The following is a 23,941-nucleotide window of genomic DNA, read 5'->3' as shown; positions in this document are numbered from 1 at the left end:
CAGGCTGGAGTGCAGTGGTGTAATCTTGGCTCACTGCAGCCTCCACCTCTCAGGTTCAAGTGATCCTCTCACCTCAGCCTCTCAAGTAGCTGGGATTACAAGCATGCGCCACCACACCCGGCAAATTTTTGTATTTTTAGTAGAGATGGGGTTTCACCATGTTGGTCAGCGTGGTCTCAAACTCCTACCTCAGGTTATCCACCTGCCTCAGCCTCCCAAAATGCTGAGATTATAGGCGTGAGCCACCATGCCTGGCTGAATGTTTTAGTTACAGTATTTGGTTATAACTTTGTAAATAGTTACACAAAATTCTTTTTAAAAATTCTGACTTATTTCCAGATATTTTCATTTTGAGAAATTCACTGTTGGGGAGAACAGAAAGCTTTAAAAACATTCTCATCTTATAGGTGACAAAGTGTGAGATACCTGAAATTCTGTATACTGAAACATATAACATGTACTTTAACATGGTATAAAGTACAATGAAAAACAAAAAAATGAAGAAAAGCTCAAAAGAGATGGTATACTAACTAGGCTGAAGAGATAGAGCATGCCAAAGACCTGAAGTTTATTTTACACATCTACCATTTATTTATTGTTTGCTTTTATTTGCCACCTCCTCGGCCCTTTTATGGATGAGGTCAGTGAACAAAATTCTTCATGGCTAGTGAATCATATTAGCAAGAACGCTCAGCCAAGACAGAAGGGAATAGATTTCATAGAATGAGAAACTTCTAGAATATGAGATCTCAAAGCGTCCTTAGAGAGCGTTTAGTTCCAAACTGCTCAAATGACAGAGTGTCTAGAGGTGAAGAGAGGGCAAATAATTTGTTCAAGATCATGCAGCTGACTGGCCAGGCTAGAATTAAAATCGAAGTTTCCTGACTTTTATTGTTTTAAATGATGTTGATGGTTATGGTGATGATCATATAAAAATCCCTTTATGATTTATAGAGTGCTTATATATATATATATGTGGTATAGAAGGCCAGTTTATTACATAGGGTCTTAGAATGGCATGAATATGAAACCACAACATTAATGACTTTAGTCTAAACGTGGTCTTGGATAAGTTAATTTACTTTTTTGAGCTTCAACTTTTGCATCAGTAAAATAGAAGTAAGACATTCTTCACAAGATTATTATGAAGATTAAGAATCCACTTAAAGCATATAGGATAGTGTTTGGTACACAGTAAGTACATATTAAATGTCTGTTGAATCTGTGACTAATAACTTGTTGTTGCCTTGTCTGTGATTTTCACAACAGCCCTTTGGAGACATCTACCATGCTATTTTTATCTCCCGAAAACTAAATAACCCCTATCTCTGTTTTGCCCAAACTCAAAAACCTTTTTGCTATGTGTGATTAATATGTTTATCAAATAATAAATCTTGCTGAATTTCCTGATTTGAGGGGCATTACACTTGTCATTGTGGTACTCAAAAACAAAGGTGTCGGCCCAGCGCAGTGGCTCACGCCTGTAATCCCAACACTTTGGGAGGCCAAGGGAGATAAACCACCTGAGGGTCAGGAGCTCAAGACCAGCCTGGCCAACATGGCGAAACCCCGACTCTACTAAAAAAAAAATACAAAAATTAGCTGGGCATGGTGGCACATGCCTGTAGTCCCAGCTACTCAGGAGGCTGCGGCAGGAAAGTCACTTGAACCTGGGAGGCGGAGGTTGCAGTGAGCTGAGATCATGCCATTGCACTCCAGCCTGTTTCAAAAAAAAAAAAGAAGAAAAAGAAATTTTTAAAAAATTCCTTTCACAATGGCATCAAAAAATAAAATACTTAGGAATCAATTTAACAAAAACCATCCTAGATCTCTATACATAAAACAACGAAACATTACTGGGATAAATTAAAGAAGACCCAGAATATGGAAAGAGAGATCGTGTTATGGAGAAGACTCAGTATTGTTAACATGTCAGTTCTCCCCATATTAATCAGTAGATTCAGTCCAATCTCTGTCATGATCCCAGCACGCTTGTTTGTATTGACATCAAAGCAAATTAGAAAGTACTATATAATATATGAAAACAATACTATTTATCAAAACAGCATGTCAATAATAATTCAGACCTTTTTCAGTCATAATGTTGGACTTTTTAGAGAATTTTATGGAGATATGTTCGATTGGTAAATAAAAGCTGTTCTCATTTTCCTTACAGTAGAAAAATATACCCAGAACTTATGTTTATTGCTCCCCCAATGCGATGTTTTACTTAAAAAAATAAAAAATAAAAAATTGACAGGAGACTGACATCCTTGCCCAGGTGACTGGGCACTCAGTCACTGGTAAGAAAATCACTTGATCTCTCTGAACTGTAGGCTTCCTGTCAGTAAAGTATTAATATTAAACTAAATGATCCCTTGGGTTATTTCCAGACCTCTGCTTCTGTGATACGGAAAAAGAATAAATGGTTAAGAATCAGAAAGAACAAGCTGGTGATTTAAGCTTGTTAGTACAAGTTTACCATATTAGACTCTTGATTTTTTTTGAGACAGAGTCGCTCTGTCACCCAAGTTGGAGTGCAGTGGCGTGATCTCGGCTCACTGCAACCTCTGCCTCCTGGGTTCAAGCAATTCTCCTGCCTCAGCCTCCCGAGTAGCTGGGACTACAGGCACCCACCACCACGCCCGGCTAATTTTTTGTATTTTTAGTAGAGACAGTGTTTCACCGTGTTAGCCAGGATTGTCTTTATCTCCTGACCTCGTGATCTGCCCGCCTTGGCCTCCCAAAGTGCTGGGATTACAGGTGTGAGCGACCGTGCCCGGCCAGACTCTTGAATCTGTAAATTCTGTGTGCTCACCAACAACTAGCACGTTGTTTGTGCCTAAGGTGTGCTATAATAAAAAGGAATATGGTTTCTTATAATAATACTAATGGGCTCTTCAAACTAGCTTATCTTGTCATTTCTTCTCTTGGTTATTTCAAAGCATAAATTTGGGATTCGTTGGTTTCAGTTTTAGCTTAAATCTATCTCCTTGGTGATTAACTTAAATTAGATGCTAATATTTTGAAGGAGGACATGTTTATGCAAACCAGAGTGAGAACTTTTAGTCTAAGGGTCAGCAAACTTTCTCTGTAAAGGGCCAGATAGTAAATACTTTAGGCTTTGCCATCTGTACTTTGTAGCAACTACTCAGCTTTGCTGTTGTAGTATATATGCAGCCATAAACAATTATGTAAATGAGTTGATGTAGCTGTGTTCCAGTGAAACCACAGAAACAGACCAGATGTAATGTATGGGCTGTAGTTTGCTGACCACTGTTCTAGTGTAATAATATGCCTTGGCAAGCCTGCTCAAATAATGTACTCAGTATGCAGGCCCACTCAGTACAGATAGTATTTTGGCCTTCCCAGTGGTGTTAAAAAGACAACTCTCCCTTTTGGACCCCAATTTTAAAAACCTAGAGATGGCAAGGCAACAAGGCACAAGTCTGGGAGATGAGTAGGGAAACTACAGATGTGAAACCAGGAGATTATTGGGACCCCCGGGACTGGAGGCAGGGGCTGAGAAAGAGCTGCCAGCTGCAAGCTGGGTCCTGCAAGGCTCTTTAGCTGAAGTCCTCTACTCAGCACAGGAAGGGCAGCTGACCATTTTTGTACCCTCTGCGCCAGATCCTGCCTCTGGTCAAACCCTGAAGGTCTGGGAACACAGAGTTAGAGATCTTTTCCCTCACCAGGTTACCTCCCACAGTGCAGTGCTAAGGGCCAACTACCATTTGTGGAGCACCTGTGTGCAGGGACTATAGCATTTCTTATTCCCCAGAACAATTCTTCAGGTAGCTGTTTTATAAATTTTACAAATTAGAACTCTTGGATTCAGGTACCATCCCTAGGTTTCACAACTAGTAAGCTGAGATTCGGACTCCAACGTGCATGTTCCTTTCCCAGTAGCACACTGCCTCTCCTGAAGCCGAAGTTCCCCTTCAGAGAATTCTGTAGATCTCATAATTCCCTAGGCAAAAATGGAGCTCTTTGAATCCCAGCCTAGCCATCCACACTATATCAGTTTAAGGTGCAATCTTGTGATTATTGCCGCTGATCACGATTCTTGATAAGCATCCACAACTGATATGTCTGACACTTCTGTTTTACACCAATTGCCAGTTGTCTCAGAGTCACTGTGAAAGGAGGGGAAAGCTTATCTCTTATAAAGTTGGTTAGCTTCAAAATACAGTGATGTATTTTGGATATTTCTGTGGAAAGGTTACAAGGGTCAAATGCATCATTAACGTGAACTTAATGTGCCCACTCGATAGACTGATTCCTGTGGGAAAACTAATGGGTTCCCAAAGTTCCTCGGGGGAGGGCTGAAGTGCTCCTCTGAATATAAATTTGTTCTTTCTGACTGCATGTAAGCTCATAGAGCATAGGCCACCCTTTGGGGCTGGCCTGCAGCTCAGTAGTGCCTCTAGTACCTGCTCCTGACCCTAAGTAAATCACAAGAGTGCTTCATTTCAAATATGAATGAATCCTTGATGGGACCAACTAACCAACCCAAGCCCCACACGAAGGAACAGGAGAAGGGTCTGCCACAGCTGAGGGTTACGATAGTTATAAACAAAGCTTGTAACCTGACCTCTTGCAAATCAACAGGACAGTGCATGGCTAAATATAGACTTGCTGTTCCCAAACAGAAATATACACAACCCAGAAAACCTCACTAAGTGATAACAATTTCTTGTACCCTAAAGAACTGTTTACATTTGGATCCCATTTGGTCATTCTTCTAACCCAGGGAGGAAAGATTCCAACAGAACTTGCTGCTCTAGTGTGTTTATTGAAGACCGCCTTGTTCTGGTTCTGGTTCTGGTTTTGGTTTTGGTTTTGGTTTTGTTGAGACAGGGTCTCATTCTGTCGCCCAGGCCGGAGTGCAGTGGTGTGGTCACAGCTTACTGCAACCTCGACCTCCTGGGCTCAAGTGATCCTCCCACCTCAGTTCCCCAGCCCCCCAGTCTGGGACTGCAGGCATCTGCCACAATGCCCAGCTAATTTATATGTATGTGTGAGATACATACATATAAATTATATACATATAATTTATGTATGTACATACATATAATTTATGTATGTACATAAATTATTATAAATAAATAATGCCCAGCTAATTTATATGTGTGTGTGAGATACATACACACACACACACACACATATATATATACACACATACATACATACATATATAGAGAGAGACAGACAGACAGCGTCTTCCAATGTTGCCCAGGCTGGTCTTGAACGCCTGAGCTCAAGTGATCCTCCTGTCTTTGCCTCCCAAAGGGCTGGGACCTCCTTGTTCTAATTGGAATGTTTTCTAGGCATAGAACATTGTGCTAAACACGATCAGAGAAAAAGAGATGGTCTGGATCCTGGATTCTAACAGCTTATAGTCACTTCATATGACAGATGTGTGAATTCCCAATTAGATGTGTGAATTCCCAATTAGAATAAATGGCAAAATTACGTACTACAAAAGATTTAGAAGGCATAGACTGGGCACGGTGACTCACGCCTGTAATCCCAGCACTTTGGGAGGCCAAGGCAGGCAGATCGCCTGAGGTCAGAAGTTCGAGACCAGCCTGGCCAACATGGTGAAACCCCGACACTACTAAAAATACAAAAATTAGCCGGGTGTGGTGGTGGGTGCCTGTAATCCCAGCTACTTGGGAGGCTGAGGCAGGAGAACCACTTGAACCCAGACGGCGGAGGTTTCAGTGAGCCAAGATCGCACCATTGCACTCCAGCCTGGGAGACAAGAGCAAGACTCCATCCAAAAAAAAAAAAAAAAGAGTTAGGAGACATGATTAATTCTAACTAGGGAGACAAGGCATTTCCATCTCTAAAATGAGATGCCTCGAGCCAAAGAACGTTGTAAAAGGACGTGTGACCAGGAACTGTGCTGTGCCACTAAGCTACAGTCACTCGCTCTCTTTCCTCTTTGCCTTTCACAGAATCAATTTCTGCTAATGTATACTGTGAGATTGTATGCATCAAGGTCAGGATGTTCTGACTTGGCTCTCCCTAGTGGAGATGGTGTTCTTTCTCAGAGTCTTCCCTTGGAAGGGGGATGGGGAATCATAGGCCCAGAAAGATCTCATGGGATCTCATGTTACTGCCTGTCTCTGTCTTTTCTTTTTTCTTCCTCCGCTTTATAGTTTTTATAAACATTAGGAAACTTATATTTCTGAACTTGGGGATCTATTTATACTAGTGTTTAGTACTTTGATCCACAAATGTTTACTTACCATGCAAATAATGAGTGATATTATAAACTCAAAACAAATAACAGATCTGATCAGCTAGTGTCCTGACCAGATCTCATAGCTTGATTGCTCCTGCCCCTGGGCCCACATTACAGAGAGTACATCTTCATTCATAGCGATACATCTTTTAGTTCAGGGTAAGAGCTCTTGGACTAAGATCTGAATTCTTATTCCAGGGTTCACTTCTGACCTTCTGTGTGGCCTTGGACAAGTCTTATTTCTCTGGGCCACCGTTTCTCAAACTGTAGATGAGAGATTTGAGAGGTAGGAGGAGGGTGGTGGTGATAAATTAGAGACTGGACTCTGGGGACCCTTCCAATTGCTATATTATGTGAGTTACTGTGTAAAGTGGAGCCATTTTATGTTTGGCCTTGAATTTATGAATTTCCTCTGGCATAAATTATGATACATGCCAAAGGACTTTGAGACTTAATCCTTCTTAAATAATTTCAGGCTTATGATGAAAAGTGACCTGGAGCTTTGGATCCAGTCTTGCCCTCAGCACCTGTCAGCATGCTTTTGTTTTTAGGATTCTTCATATGTTCCTTGTTTTTCAGTGAGCTTTCTACAGGGACCACACACTCCTTAAAATCCTATCAAATACTGTTTTCAAAATTCTTTCGTCATCCTCTCTGCACTAGAACTTTTATAATTTTACCACCATTCCACTTCTAGTAATAAATAATGGGATAAGTGTCAGGCCAACAGCCATTTATTGAGTGTTTAATAATTACTATTTACCTATATTTCATATCGTCAAATCCTCAAAAGAACCCTGTTGAGTAGGTGTTCTCTGGCATTTGACAGTGTGGGGAATAAGGGATAAAGAGATTAAAAGTTTTGCTCAAGGCGCTGTAATAAGATAGTTTCAGACCAAATACCACATGTTCTCACTTATAAGTGGGAGCTAAATGATGAGAACACATGGACACAAATCAGGGAACAACAGGCACAGGGGCCTACCAGAGGGTAGAGGGTAGGAGGAGGGAGAGGAGCAGAAAAAATAACTATTGGGTACTAGACTTAGTACCTGGGTGATGAAATAATCTGTACATCAAACCCCCATGACGCAAGTTTACCTACATAACAAACCTGCACATGTACCCCTGAACCTAAAAGTTTAAAAAGAAAAAATGCCAATGAAAACATTATAAACTTATGAAAATCAAAAAGGGTACCCTGTATGTGGAATTATAACATTGATTCATATATTGTATGTGCTATTTAAAGTTTATACATTCAGGCCAGGCACGGCGGTGCGCGTCTATAGTTCCAGCACTTTGGGAGGCCAAAGTGGGAGAATCACCTGAGCCCAGGAGGTCGAGGCTGCAGTGAGCCATAATTGTGCCATGCACTACAACCTGGACAACAGAGCGGGACCTTGTCTCAAAAAAAAAAGAAAATTAAAAATTAAAAAAAATTATAATTAAACTCTAAGAAGCTTCTTAAGAAAACCTTTAAATACATGTTTCTCATTGAGGGAAAAAAAATTAAAATAGTTTCAGAACCTGTGTCTGGGAAGTCCACATCAGGGTTATTTTTGTTATACCTTGTTCCTTTGGAGCCATAGATTATGTGAAGGGCCAGAGAGAACATGGATGCTTATCAATTTGCAGTTTTGATGATCCAAAAGAAGGTTTTTGGAAATATTTGCTCTTTCATTTATCACTCAAAGCCTGCTTTGCCTTTTCTTCAGTAGACCCTAACCCTTCTGTCTCTGCCCCAGAATTAAGAACCAGAGATTGTTAAAACCAAACCAGTGGATCCTAATCTGAATCTCTGTAAATATGACTAATGAGGTCTGAGGTGGGACCAGCCCTCTGCATTTACGTTTCCCAGAGATAACTTTGATGTGTACCCCTGATCTAATCCAAGCTCTTCTTTTTGTAAATAGAGACAGCGAGGCTTGGGAAGATGAAGTGGTATGCCCAGATTCACTCAGCCAGTAGGCGGTAGAGCTAGGCCTGGACCCCCGTCCTCATATTTTAACTTTCCTTCCCTAGTACCATTCACCTCATAGGGCTCTTGTGGGAGTTCTTCCTCTGCACAGGTGAAAAGAATTGGCTTTGGAGACTGTGAGATCTGATTCAGATCTAGGCTATGCCACTTTCTGGCTGTGTGACCCCAGAGTTTGCTATTGATGTCTCTGAGCCTATTTTTCGTCATCCAAAAAAAAAAAAAAATGGAGGTAATAATATGTACCTCACAGGGTAGACTAGAGGCACATAGTAGGTGCTTAGTAAATGGCAGCTGTGATTACCACAGTCACTGTTGTCCTTTTGGTTCTCATTAATTCCCCATATACCATCTGTATGGAGTATAATTGTGACTGAAACAGTGACAGTTACCTTCCAAGCATCCGTCATGTCTTGGAAAGCAGCTCGTACCTCTTTGGCCAATCTCAAGGTCTCAACCAGCTCCATGTGTACTCCAGGAATAGGAGCGATAAGAGTGGCTAAATGCATGATATAAAATGATCTCTATTACTCACAGCAGTCCTACAAAGTACTTAGCCCTGTTGAACAAGTGAGAATTAAAAAGGCTTATTAACATATCCAAGGCTACAGAGCTAGGAGTTAGCAGTCAGACTTTGAATCCAGCTCCAATACAGCTTTTGGTCTACCACTTTATGGGTTCTGAGACCCACTGAGGCTTGAGGGTGGGGATAAATTTTTTGGGGAGAAGGGATAAAGATGAAAAGGGCATTGAGATAAGGGAACTAGTCATTATTTGGCCAGTCATCTTTTCCAGAAACTCCCGCCAACCACCCCTTTCCTGCTCATGTTATCACTAGCCAGTCGATGGCTGGGCTGGCCTGGGCTGGGCTCCTGGGCTGAAATCCTTCAGAGCTTTCCTGTTCTAGAGTTTTGCAAGAAGGTGGGAGGAGTGTTTGTATGCTGGGCAGGCTTCCCAGGGGTGATTGTGGAAAGGAAGGGGAGTGATTCTGTAGGGCCCTAAAAAGAAGCCAGGAAAAAGAAAAAAAAAACTGTTTAAAAGAAAATAGATTGACTCAGGCATTTGTGGGCATTATCTTTAGTCTAGACTTGGAGATAGAAGCTCAGGCCAGGAGTCTAGAAACCTCCATTTTCTTCTTGTTTTTTGGGTCATTAGGAAGGTCAGTTACACAGCAAGAAGTACCAAAAACACCCCAGCCACACATTGTTTAATATCTTCCTTTATTTTCACCATTCTTTTCTTCTCCCAAGGGGTACCCAGGCAATAAAAACAAATCCTATTAACGCCTTATGCATGTGCATGGATTTGCTTCCAAACCCTTATCTCATTCACCTCCTAAAACAACCCAGTGAGACAGACAGGTAGGCTAGGGATTATCCTCCAATACTTGATAGTTATGAATTAAAGCTCAGCGACCACACATGATCTCACAGCTAGTTTATGGCAGAGCTGGAACTGGATTCCTGGTCTCTTGACTTCTGTTCCGTGCATGAGGTTCACTCACTGGGAGTAAAATTTCAACCCACTTAGATCTATTCTCACTCCCCCATGCCTGCCCCCAGGTAACCACTAATCTATTTCTCATCCCTGCGGATTTGCCTCTTCTAGATATTTCACATAAATGAAATCATTTCTAGAATCACTCCCCTTCCTTTCCACAATCACCCCTGGGAAGCCTGTCCAGCATACAAACATTCCTCCCACCTTCTTACAAAACTCTAGATCTGTGGTCTTTTATGATTGGCTTCTTTCACTTAGCATAATATTTTGAAGGTTCATCAAGATAACCTATATCAGTATTTTTTATTTCTATGGCTAAATAATATTCCGTTGTGTGGATATATCACATTTTGTTTATCCATTCTTCAGGACATGTTAGTTGTTTCCATTTTTCGGCTCTCATGAATAATGCTGATATGGACATTCATCAACAAGTTTTTGGTGTGTGTGTTTTAATTCAATCCTTTCAGCAACCCTCTATGATAAACTGCAGGGCAGGTTATCCTAGATAGTAATAGTCCCTTTTTACAGATGAAGCAACTGAGGCTAAGTGATTTGCTCCAGGTCAAATAGCAAGCAGATCTGCCTTTTGGCAGATCTAGGAACAGAGCCAAGTCTGTCCACTATTAGCCTAATACATTTTTTTCTGTTACATGTAGCACACCATGTCGCTTTTGTTCTATGAAATGTTTGAAAGTATATTTGAAAACTTTAATTATAGGGAGTGACCCTGAGGGGTGATGGAGCCATGAATCACAGCAGTGATACACAGGCCTAGTAATCAGCCCTGTCCAGAATGGACATGTAGAATGTATTCCACTTACCAACGGCAAGCCATCTGAAGGGAACAGCTTTCAATGAGCAAAACAAAACAGCACCAAACCCAAGTTGGCTGAAGCTCTTGCCTCCAACTGATGAGGAAAGTGAGGTAGCACCTCCCCGGAACCTCATCTGTTGGGGCACAGGCAGCTCATCAGAATTGGGGGTTGGAACCATGGGGGAAAAAGTAGCAGGGGTACTCGGCCTTCAGGGTCCAAAATGAGAAAATCTTATTCCAGAAAGGTTGTCTCTGAATTTAGCTTTGTAATTATTTTTTTTGAGGTAAGCAAGAAAACCTTGTTTGACGTTTTAGGTTTTATGGTATATACTGGTTTCCTAGGACCGCCATGACAAATTACCACAAAGTGAGTAGATTAAAACAACAAAAATTTACTCTCTCACAGTTCTAGAGGCTAGATATCCAAAATTAAGGCATTGGTGGTATTGGTTCCCTCTGGGTGCTCTAAGGAGAGTCTGTTTCTACCTTTCCGTTAGTTCCTGGTGGCTGCCAGCAGTCCTTGGCATTCCTTGGCTTGTCGATACATCATTTCGATCTCTGCCTTGACCCATACATCACATGGTATTCTGCCTATGTGTTTCTCTGTCTCTGTGTCTCTTTTATAAGGATACCAGTTCATTGGATGAGGGCCCACCCTAATCCAGTATGACCTCCTCTTAACTATGTACAGAGACGCTATTTTCAAGTAAGGTCACATTCTGAAATACCAGGTAGACGTGAGTTTTGGAAGGACACTAGTCAACCTAGTATAGACACTAAGAAATAATCACGTAAATTCAGGCAGAGATCTTTTTAAACTTGCAAGCAGAAGTGGGATTTTGGCAAGTTTTAGTGCCAAAGCAGCTTTGAAAGAATTTTTCTAGAGCTACATACTTTTTTTTTTCTTTTTTCTTTTTTTAGAAACAAGGTGTCACTCTGTCATCTTGGCTGATTGCAATGGCGCGATCATAGCCCACTGCAGCCTCAATCTCTTGGGTTCAAGCAATCTTCCCACCTCAGCCTCCTGAGTAGCTAGGCCTACAGGCACACACCACCACGCCCAGTTAATTTTTTAATTTTTGATAGAGACAACTCTCACTAGGTTTCCCAGGCTGGTCTAAAACTCCTGACCTCAAGCAACCCTCCTGTCTCGGCCTCCCAAAGCGTTGGGATTACCAGCATGAGCTATTGCACCCAGCTAAGCTATAGATCATTAGATGGAGCTGGCTAGTTTCATTGACATGGCTTTGTGCTGGTAGAATAGAAATCCAAGTTTCTGTTGGATGAAGGCCCAATTCATCCTAATCCCTACTTCATCTTATTAACAGACCTTTAAAACCTCTCTGATTTTGACCACAAGAAACACGCATATTTGAATTTTTGCACCAGGGAAAATTATTTTATTTTTTCAGTATGATCAGTCAACAAATGTGTATTGAATACGTACCATGGCTGGGGCTGTTCTAGGCACTAGAGGTACATAAGTGATAGAAGGTGTTCCATGTACCTATGACATTCAAGATTTTCTAGCTCTTATGTGTATTTCATTCTTTTCATCCTTATAGCTGCCCTATGTTGGTTTGTATATAAGGAGACTGAGACTCTGAGAGGTGAAGTGACTTTCCCAAGTATGCAGCTAAATAGACTGAGTCACAGATATGACTCCACAGGCTGAGCTCAAGGCAGGGGCTGCAGAGGTGAGGATGGGTCACTCCTCTTTTATTTATACTCACAGCCAAAGCATTCAACATAGGGGGCATGAAGGATGCATTTGATGACAAGGCAGAATAAGTAGGTTGTGTCAATGGCGTTTCTTGTAATACTGAGGAAACTCGACTTTATTCTGAAGGCAATGAGGAGTCAGCGAATGTTACTGAGGAATAATGATTTCTTATGGTGTGTACTTTCTTTGATCAACACGTATTTATTGAATTGTGTCACACACCGGGTTTAATGATGAGGATAAAACCATTTCAAAATCTCTGCCATCACTGTGTTTACAGCCTGATGTACAAAGTGATGAGAGAAAGGTTGGCATTTTCCTGGAATTTTATTTGAAACACAGGGAAGCACAGGTAAGAAACAAGGTTAAAGAAAAAAAAACAGGAAAATGTCTTTAAAAAAAGAAGCTGGGTGCAGGGCTTTATACCTGTAATCCTAGCCCTTTGGAAGGCTGAGGCAGGAGGATTGATTAAGGCCAGAAGTTCAAGACTAGCCTGGGCAATATAGTGAGATCCTGTCTCCACAAAAAAAATTTAAAAATTGGCCTGGTGTGGTGGTGCATGCCTGTATTCCTGGCTATTCGGGAGGCTAAGGCTGGAAGATTGTTTGAGCCCAGGAGTTCGAGGTTATAGTGAGCTGTGATTGCACCATGGCACTCCAGCCTGAGAAACAGAGTGAGACCACGTCTCTAAAAAAGAGAGCTTTGGCTGGGTGTGGTGGCTAACGCCTGTAATCCCAGCACTTTGGGAGGCCGAGGCGCAGTGGTGATCGAGACCATCCTGGCCAACATAGTGAAACCCCATCTCTACTAAAAATACAAAAATTAGCTGGGCGTCGTGGCACACACCTGTAGTTGCAGCTACTCAGGAGGCTGAGGCCGGAGTATCACTTGAACCTGGGAAGCAGAGATTGTGGTGAGCCGAGATCGCACCACTGCATTTAAGTGTGGATGACAGAGCGAGACTCTGTCTCACAAAAAAAAAAAAAAAAAAAAAGGAAAGATATTTGTAAGTCATCTGAGGTATAACAGAAGAGTTTTAAGAGGAATGGTGACATAATGACGTGATATGGTTGCTGAGAAACGGAAGAGTCATAGATAATGCCTGGACTTCTGGCTTGGAGAATTGATTGGCTGGTGATGATGGACCTCACTGAGACAGGGAACACGAGTGATGAAGAGGTCAATTTAGATTGCTGAGTTTGGCCCACTAGTGGGACATCTGAAGGGAGGTGCTCAGCAGGTGAAGGGATATATAGCAGGGAGTCCCGGAGAGAGAAATGAGCTAGAGATGAAGATTTGAGAGTTGTCAGCACATAGGTGGTAACTGGACAGGATTACCCCCTGGAGAGTCTTCAGCGGGAGAGAGAGAGGCTATAGGAGGGTCTAGAGTGGAGCCCTGAGGAATGCCTCCACCGAAGGGGCAGGCAAAGGAAGAGGAGTCCAATGAGACAACAGAGAATACAGAATCTCACCAGAGGCTTGCTTTTTGCAGGTTGCCTGTGTCTTCTTAGGCAGTAGCTTGTATTCGTTCCATGGCCCTGTGGCTACTCTGTCCCATAGTGTAAACGCTCTCTCCTCCACTATTAGAGAGTTCATCTTGCAAATCTAATGGAGTAATGAGCTATTGATTCTGTTAACAAATGTGCAGTTTACTGAAAGACTTGTAATGGGAGTTAATTTTGGGGGTCAATACAGCTGTCAGTGGAACAGTTTTTCCCCAGAGGCCCATCAGCTTTTTCTGTTGTACACTGGCAGAAAGTGTCCTGCCCAGCAGCAGAAATGCCTGGAGAGTAATTAATACTGTAGAACATTAATGAGCTGGTGATCCTGCCTGGGACCATGAGAAGGGTACAGCCTGAGATAGGTCAGATGACAGGGAGTAGAAGGTGAACTGTGTCCCCTCTGACATGAGTTGAATAACCCTAGAAAATCAACACCACCAAAACGTTAACCCACCAGCTATCATACTGCCTAAAATTACATCTTTAAACTTTTATTTCTTTCGAACAAGAAGTTTCACTAGTGGAATTTTTGACTGCTGAATGAATGTGTTGTGTTTGCTTAGTCTGCAGACATGAACTAAGAATCTGCTGTGTACCTTGCCTTTATTAGGTAAATGCTGGGACTATAATGGTAACAACATATCACAGTCACTGTTCTCAGAAAGCCATGGGTTAGACAAGGAAGCATCGTGACCATGGATATAATGGGAGCATGGGCCAAGTGCTGTTGGCACACAGAAGAAGAAGCAAGTCCAGGAAGATTTTGGAGAGAATATGATATCTGTGTAGGGTCTAAAAGTCTGCATATGAGCTTGCCTGTAGAGTAGAGGTGAAATCCAAGCGGAAGGAACAGCAGAAGCCAAAACAAAGAATCATAAAAGAGGCTGGTGTGTTCAGGGACTGATGATGCTTCCATATGCCTTGTTTATGGGTGGAGAAAGCAGGAAGTAGGTCAGACTGTCAAAAGCCTTGTATGTTATGCTGAGGAATTTGGACTAGCTTAGAGAGCCAGCCAAATGAATAATGCCCTTGGCTTGGGGTGTAGTACTATAAGCTATTATCCGTCCTTAATACCTCACTTTCTAACACAACAGAGGAGAGTTTGAGATAAGAGGGAAAATGACCAATAGACAGGGAGTGGTGGGCAGTGGGGAATGTAACTGTCTTTGGAGGTCTTAGGAGGCCAGGCAGGAGCAGCTGGAGTCCAGTATTAAGGGACAGCTCCAAATGCATTTGTGCTTTTCTCATTAATGCAGTAAGGCACAGTCCAGAGCCTCAATTAATGAGTCTTCAGTAAGCAAAGCCTCATTTAACAAAGCCAGCCTTAGCTTTTTTTTTCCCTATAATTAGATGTTTAAATTTCATTTTTTTTTAAATTTCAACTTGTTTTTCAGATGCCAGAGTACATGTGCAAGTGTGTTACATGGGTATATTGTCTAATGCTGAGGTTTGGCCTTCTATTCATCCTGTCACCCAAATAGCATTGTACCCCATAGGTAGTTGTTCAATCCTTGTCCCCCTCTCTCCTTCCCTGTTAACACAATCCCCAGTGTCTACTGTTTCCGTCTTCATGTCCATGTGCACCCTGTGTTTAGCTCCAACTTACAAGCGAGAACATTAGGGTACTTGGTTTTCTGTTTCTGCATTAATTCACTTGGGATAATGATGTTCAGCTGCATCCATGTTGCTGCAAAAGACATGATTTCATCCTTTGACCACAGCAGGAGCCACCAAAGAGTGGGAAGGTGGTAGTACTCATTACTCGAGAGGCAGACCTCGCCTGAGGGTCAGGGTCACACTCCTAGACCACAGATAGCCGTACTTCCTGGAAGTGGGGCAGATATGGCCTACATTGTGATAGGAAGTCGCCTCCGGGCTCCCCCAGAAGCAGTACAGAGGTAAAGAGGACCTCTTCATCAACCAAGGTGGCCAGGAGGGCAGCAAGGGGCAGGTATGTGAGAGGGAGAGAATGCTAGTGCTGGATTATTGCCTCTGCTCTTACTCTTTTTTCTTCCTCTGACAACTCACTTTGGGATAAGGATACATTTGCTTCCTTTTTCATTCACAGAGCTATTTCTCCTTTTCAGACTCCCTGAGAAACGTTTCCTCAGCCGGTCATGGCCCCCGCTCTTCTCCAGCTGAGCTCAGCAGCTCTAGCCAGCACCTTCTCCGAGAGCGCAAATCCTCAGCCCCATCACACTCCAGCCAGCCAACTCTGTTCACGTTTGAACCCCCTGTGTCAAACCACATGCAGCCCACCTTGTCCACCAGCGCACCTCAGGAGTATCTCTACTTGCACCAGTGCATAAGCCGAAGAGCAGAAAATGCAAGGTAGGAGGCTGCCACAGCCATTAGGTGGGTTAGTGACCGCTCACAGGGCCTAGTACTTTTCAGTCCTTGCTTTTTTAAAGACAAGCAAAACATTATATTGTTTCAGGTAAACAAACGTCTATGACAAAACATAATTTTTTGCTTCCGTAGCCTTCATATTTTATTGGCATCATCTGTGTTGCTACACAGTGATAACTGGGTTCCAGAGAAACCTTTCATTATCAAAAATCATGCTATAAAAAATGTTTGATTTGGAGGCAGGGTTGAAGGCATTAGGGGACACAGTTTCCGAATTGCAAAAAAAAACAGTCAATTTACTTGTTGGCCTTAAAAGTATAGCTATAAAACCATAACATTGTTGAACAAATCCATACCTTGCTTTTGCTCTAGAACTGCACTGTTCTGTATGGTAGCTACTACCTGCATATGTCTACATAAATTTAAATTAATTAAAATGAAATAAAATGTAAAATTCAGTTCCTTAGTTGTACTAGCCACATTTCAAGTCCTCAGTAGACACATATGTCTAGGGGCTACTGTACCAGACAGCACAGATACAGAAAATTTCCATCATAACAAAGTTCTAGAGCAAGGACTCCCTGCTCTAGGATAATGGTCTTTTGTTTTTCTGACATCATCAGCTCTTTCACAGGTGCAGAACCTGTAAATATATTTATTATGTTTTATTCCCGTTGTTAGGGTGAGCAAAAGTACAGAGCTGATAGGCTTTGCCAGAGCTAATTCCCCGTTGCTACCATAGCCAGCAGATTACAAATCACATTTTAATTAACTTACAAGATCTAATTCATGTTATGACAATTAAGGCAAATAGAAAAATGGCTGTACTAATGTATTACTTGATTTTGTCCTTGAGAATATTTTCATACATAATCTCATTCGAACCAATCAACACACTGAGAAATAGCCAGTATACAAAATTTATCTCCATTTTAAAGATGAAGAAACTGAGAATCATGACTAATAATTATCAGAGGTTGGGCTAGAACCCAGGTCTTCTTGTTTCTGATCCTGTACTCTTTTCTCTTCACTATGCTACCCTACTTTTGTTTTTCTGAGTCATCTGCTGTCACACAGAAGAGGTCCCAACACTCAGTCTTAAGGCTGCCTCAGATACCCCTTTTCATGAAGAACATGATTGATTTGTTTGTGAATTTTCACTAGTTCAACTTCCATCAACTTATACGTGAAGAGCTGAGTCCTAAAAAGATAGAGTGAGTTAGCCAAGGTCAGTGAACTAGTTAGTGGCTTAACTGTAAATAGTACCTGATTCTCCCAAATCACTAACCAGAGATAGGCAGTGTGGTATAATGAAAAGCATGTTCAGGCTTTGGAGTCAGTCAGATATGGTTTCAAATTCAGGTTCTTTTACTTTCTTTGTGATCTTGGGCCAATTATTTAACCTAATTAACCTTCAATAGTCTTATCTTCAGAATGGGAATAACTAATTCAAAGGCTTACTAATGAGTGTAAAATGATAAAACATACATAAAATAGTAGTAGAGAGTAAATACATTTTACCTGTTCTTCTTATGCCCCGTCCTCTTCTACTACATATACAACTGCCTGGGAGCAGAGAATGTGAGGTCTTAAAATCATAGTTCTAGTGAAAGGCAAAGTACTTAGCTGTAGTGCCTTGCAGACTTTAACATGCATGTGAAATACCTAAAGATCTTACTGAAATGCTCACTCTGACTCAGTAAGCCTGGCCTAGGTCCTGGGGTCCTTTCTAATAAACTCCAGATGATACCAGTGCAGCTTGTCTACAGCTCACACTTTAAGTAGAAGGCTTTATATAGTATTAACAATTGCCGCCACCACCACTGCAGTGATCCTGCTGATGCATCAGAGAACAAACGTAGAAACATCTCTGCTTGAATTAGCCGTTAGGGCCCACTCTCTGCACCCCTACCTCCTCTGTGAAATCCCTATTAATCTTCCTACCTGGAATTCACTTTTTCTCTGAATTGCCACAGCAGTTTTTTATTCTCTCTTTCTCACAACATTTGGAACTTTCTGCCTTGTAGTATGGATTTTTATATTAATACATTACTATTATTTGAAGATGGAGCTCACAGTAGGTGTGTTATAATTTGAACAAATCCATGTTGTAGAGGGGTAACCTAGTAGAAGAGACAGAACTTTATGCAGCTGAGGAAGTCACATTGTTGTAGGCCTTTGACCAAGCCCATGTTCTTCTCTGTCGTGGTTTTCACTTGTGTGGATGAGGGAATGAGAGGGTAATGAGCAGGATCTCAGGGAGATTTTTGGAGAAAATAAGTTCAAATAATGTTTGCAGAATTCCAAAGGAAGTTGGAGGGTAGGAAGGAAGCTTTCTTAAATCCAGAAAGACTATATATTTTCTTGTAGTAGTGGAGTTGCTTGCATCATGCTAAACCTATTGTAATAATTATAAACTCTGGACAAAATATTAAAAAATAACTTTTTTAAGGCCCTGAAGAGCAATAAAAAAGGCAGAAACTGCAAGAGATCTGACTCTTGAAAGAAGTGAAATTCAGTTTACATGGCTTTTCCTATGATGTTCCAATAACATATCATCCAGAATATTCAGTATACAATGAGAAAATGCCAGACATATGAAGAAACCGTATACATTAACCCATAGTTGAGAGAACTCGGTATCTAGAAAGAGATCAAAATAAACCCAGATTTTGGACCCAGCCTACAAGACTTTAAAATAATTATGTTAATTTTTTAATCTATGGGGGGTAAAGGATATAATAGGTGAAGAGATGGTGGATTTTAGGATGGATATAGAAACTGAAAAAGAATTGGGCAGTTCCAGTTCCACCAGGGTGGCAGAAGCTACCACAGGCTTTCCCTCCCACTGATTACAACTAAAAACTCTGGACAAAATCCAAAGTGCAATACCCAAAGACTCTGAAAAATAAATAAAAGGAGATAGATTGTAAAGGGGAGAAGAACTTGTAGAAGTGACTACACAGAGATGAACTTTTTGTCTTTCATGGATTTGCCTCCAGGTTGGGCCCCATCACAAAGTAGCACAGTGCAAATGGCTAAAATGTCATAAAAACCCCATCTTTCTGAGTAGGGGAACCAGAAGAGGAGCCCCAATGGGGCTGGAAGGAGCTAGTATTCCAGAATGAAGAGAGCTGGAAAAGGGATCTTCTAACTCTGGGAATGAAACTACGTGAGTCTTAGGATCACCTTGGGCTACACATGTGTGGGAAAGACCGAATCGAGTGCAACAAAGTCTATGTGAACTGAAAGAAGATTTGAACTACCATACACAGGAGGAGAGACAGAACTTGCGGTCTGAGCCTAACCAGGTTGATTTCTTATAAAAATATCACTTCTTGGCCGGGTGCGGTGGCTCACGCCTATAATTCTAGCACTTTGGGAGGCTGAGGTGGGCAGATCACCTGAGGTCAGGAGTTTGAGACCAGCCTGGCCAACATGGTGAAACCCCGTCTCTACTAAAAATACAAAAATTAGCTGGGCTTGGTGGTGGGCCCCTGTAATCCCAGCTACTCAGGTGGCTGAGGCAGGAGAATCGCTTGAAGCCAGGAGGTGGAGGTTGCAGTGGGCTGAGATCATGCCACTGCACTCCAGCCTGGGCGACTTGAGTGAGACCCTGTCTCAAAACAAACAAACAAAAAAATAGCACTTCTCCATGGGATTATAACAGAACCCAGCATCTATACAACATCATGTTCACAGCCTTCAGGATCTGTAATCCAAAATGTCTCAGCATATTGAAAACCCAGAAAAATATAACCCGTTCTCAATGGAAGTCACAGGTACAAACCTCAAAATAACCCAGATGTTGAAATTATCAGACACAGGTTTCAAAGCTCCTATGAAAACAACATTCCGTGTAATAAAAGAAAACACACTTGAAACTAATGGAAAGAAAAAACCCTCTGCCACTGGGCCCTGTGGCTCACACCTGTAATCCCAGCACTTTGGGAGCCCGAGGCGGGTGAATCATCTGAGGTCAGGAGTTCAAGACCAGCCTGGCCAACATGGTGAAACCCCGTCTCTACTAAAAATACAAAAAAATTAGCCAGGCATGGTGGTGGGTGCCTGTAATCCCAGCTACTTGGGAGGCTGAGGCAGGAGAATCGCTTGAACCCGGGAGGCGGAAGTTGCAGTGAGCCGAGATCTAGCCATTGCACTCCAGCCTGGGCGAGAAGAGCAAAACTCCGTCTCAAAAAAAAAAAAGAAAGAAAAAGAAAGAAAATAAACCCTCTCTGCCAACCAAGGAGTTTATATTCTGCAAAAGTATCCTTCGGGAATGTAAACAAAATTAAGACATTCTCTCAGATAAAGGAAAAATAAGAGCATTTCCAAGAGATCTGCTTTTAAAAACTGATAAGAAATTTCCTCAGGCTGAAGCAAGATGGTACTAGAAGGAAACTTGAATTTTCAGGAATGAAGGAAGAGCAACAGAAATAGTAAATACCTGCATAACTGTGAAAGATTATTTTTCCCTTTTAACTTCTTTAAAATATGTGTAAGTGTTAAAAGCAAAACTCAAACAATGTCTAGTGAGGTTTTCACCTGGTTTTCTTACTCTTTAGTATGAAGAGCTCCCTTTGCCATTTCTTGGCATGTGAGTGGCCTGGTGAGAAATTTTCCCAGCTTTCATTTATCTGGAAATCTCTTAATTTCACCTTCAGTTTTGAGAGAGATTTTGCTAGGTATAGAATTCCAGAATGACAGTTCTGTTTTCTTTCAGCATTTAAAGGATACCATTCTAGTCTTCTGACCTTCATTGTTTCTGATGAGAGATCAGCAGTTATTTTAATTTGTATTATTCTATATGTATTTTCCTTCCTCTGAATGATTTTTTCTTTTAAAAAATTGTAGTAAATACATAGCATAAATATATCATCTTAACCATTTTTAAGTGCACAGTTCAGTAAAGTACATTCATATTGTTATATAATCAATCTCCAGAAATCTTTTCATCTTACCAAACTGAAATTCTAACCATTCAACAACTCCCCATTTCCCCTTCCCTCAGGCCCTGAAAACCACCATTGTACTTTCTGTCTCTGTGAGTCTGACTTCTCTAGATGCCTCATATACATGGACTCATACTACATTTTCTTTATCCATTTATCTGTTGTTGACCACTTAGGTTGATTCCATTATCTTGGCTATGGTGACTAGTGATGCAATAAACATAGGGGTGCAAATGCTCTTCAACATACTGATTTCCTTTTCTTCAGATATATACCCAGTAATGGGATTGCTGGATCATAAGGTAGTTCTATTGTTAGTTTTTTGAGGAACTTTCATACTGTTTTCCATAATAAGTGTACTAATTTACATTCCCACCAACAGTGTGTAAGAGTTCCCTTTTCTCCACATCCTCACTGGCATCTGTTATTTTTCTTCTTGAAAATAGCCATCCCAACTGGGGTGAGATAATATCTCATTGTGGTTTTGATTTGCATTTCCCTGCTGATTAGTGAGACAGTGAGCTTTTTTTTTTTTTTTTTTTTATACTTTTAAGTTTTAGGGTACATGTGCACCATGTGCAGGTTAGTTACATATGTATACATGTGCCATGCTGGTGTGCTGCACCCATTAACTCGTCATTTAGCATTAGGTATATCTCCTAATGCTATCCCTCCCCCCTCCCCCTACCCCACAACAGTCCCCAGAGTGTGATGTTCCCCTTCCTGTGTCCATGTGTTCTCAATGTTCAATTCCCATCTATGAGTGAGAACATGCGGTGTTTGGTTTTTTGTCTTTGCGATAGTTTACTGAGAATGATGATTTCGAATTTCATCCATGTCCCTACAAAGGACATGAACTCATCATTTTTTTATGGCTGCATAGTATTCCATGGTGTATATGTGCCACATTTTCTTAATCCAGTCTATCATTGTTGGACATTTGGGTTGGTTCCAAGTCTTTGCTATTGTGAATAGTGCTGCAGTAAACATACATGTGCATGTGTCTTTATAGCAGCATGATTTATAGTCCTTTGGGTATATACCCAGTAATGAGATGGCTGGGTCAAATGGTATTTCTAGTTCTAGATCCCTGAGGAATCGCCACACTGACTTCTACAATGGTTGAACTAGGTTACAGTCCCACCAACAGTGTAAAAGTGTTCCTATTTCTCCACATCCTCTGCAGCACCTGTTGTTTCCTGACTTTTTAATGATTGCCATTCTAACTGGTGTGAGATGGTATCTCATTGTGGTTTTGATTTGCATTTCTCTGATGGCCAGTGATGATGAGCATTTTTTTCATGTGTCTTTTGGCTGCATAAATGTCTTCTTTTGAGAAGTGTCTGTTCATATCCTTTGCCCACTTTTTGATGGGGTTGTCTGTTTTTTTCTTGTAAATTTGTTTGAGTTCATTGTAGATTCTGGATATTAGCCCTTTGTCAGATGAGTAGGTTGCAAAAAATTTTCTCCCATTTTGTAGGTTGCCTCTTCACTCTGATGGTAGTTTCTTTTGCTGTGCAGAAGCTCTTTAGTTTAATTAGATCCCTTTTTTTTTTAATATGCATGTTGGCTGTTTTTCTGTCTTCATTTGAAAGATAACTATTTTCAGCTAATTTGCCGCAACTGGATTATTTGTTTTTTTTGCTGTTGAGTTCCTTGTATATGCTGGATATCAACCTTCCATCAGATGAATAGCTTGCAGAATGGCTTTCTCCCCATTCAGTAGGTTGTCTCTTTACTCTGTTGATTGTTTCCCTTTGCTGTGCAGAAGATTTTTAGTTTAATATAGTCCCATTTGTCTTTTTTATTCTTTTGAGACAGAGTCTCCCTCTGTCGTCCAGGCTGGAGTGCAATGGCGCGATCTCGGCCCATTGCAACTTCTGCCTCCCAGGGTCAAGTGATTCTCCTGGCTCAGCCTTTTGAGCAGCTGGAACCACAGTCATGTACCACCATGCCTGGCCAGTTTTTGTATTTTTAATAGAGACAGGATTTTACCACGTTAGCCAGGCTGGTCTTGAACTCCTGACCTCAAGGAATCTGCCCATCTTGGCCTCCTAAAGTACTGGGATTACAGATGTGAGCCACCACACCCAGCCATTTGTCTATTTTTTGTTTTTTGATGCTGCTTCTGAGGTCTTAGCTGGGTCCTTTTTTGTTTTTGCTTTTCATGGGAGACTTTTTTTGCAAATTCCATCTCATTACTCATAATTAGTCTATTCAGATTTTCTATTTCTTTTGGTTCAATCTTGGTAAGTTGTGTTTGTCCAGGAATTTATCCATTTCTGTTAGGATTTCTAATTTGTTGGTATATAGTTCATAATCATCTTTTTTTTTTTTTTTCTTTTTCTGAGACAGAGTCTTGCTCTGTCCTCCAGGCTGGAGTGCAGTGGCACGATCTCGGCTCACTACAACCTCCGCCTCCCAGGTTCAAGTGATTCTCCTGCCTCAGCCTCCCAAGTAGCTGGGACTACAGGCACGTGCCACCACGCCCAGCTAATTTTTTTTTGTATTTTTAGTAGAGACAGGTTTTTACCGTGTGAGCCAGGATGGTCTCGATCTCCTGACCTCTTGATCTGCCCGCCTCGGCCTCCCAAAGTGCTGGGATTACAGGCATGAGCCACGGCGCCTGGCCCATAATCATCTTTAATGATCCTTTGCATTTCTATGCTATCAGTTATAATGTCTCCTTTTTCTTTTTTATTTTATTCCTTTATTTATTTTGAGACAGAGTCTCGCTGTGTCACTCAGGCTGGTGTGCAGCTGCGCGATTTTGGCTCACTGCAACCTCCACCTCCTGGGTTCAAGTGATTCTCATGCCTCAGCCTCCCGGATAGCTGGGACTACAGGCGCCCACCACGACTCCTGGC

General features: G+C 41.5%; 1 protein-coding gene across 4 annotated transcripts in view; it reads left to right on the top strand.

The window, feature by feature from the left end:
- Positions 1 to 23,941, top strand: part of GAB2 (GRB2 associated binding protein 2) — a 206,124-nt gene that overhangs the window by 154,211 nt on the left and 27,972 nt on the right. For all 4 annotated transcript variants that reach the window (XM_054437868.2, XM_063672117.1, XM_063672116.1 and 1 more), the window contains exon 3: positions 15,861 to 16,104. In XM_054437868.2, the coding sequence (XP_054293843.1) occupies positions 15,861 to 16,104 (244 nt within the window). The remainder of the gene's footprint in view (positions 1 to 15,860; positions 16,105 to 23,941) is intronic.

Source organism: Pongo pygmaeus, chromosome 9 (assembly GCF_028885625.2).
Source record: "Pongo pygmaeus isolate AG05252 chromosome 9, NHGRI_mPonPyg2-v2.0_pri, whole genome shotgun sequence".
NCBI classification, from domain to species: Eukaryota; Metazoa; Chordata; class Mammalia; order Primates; family Hominidae; genus Pongo; species Pongo pygmaeus.
Note: the sequence above shows the minus strand (reverse complement) of the source record. Positions and strands in the feature narration are given on the sequence as shown.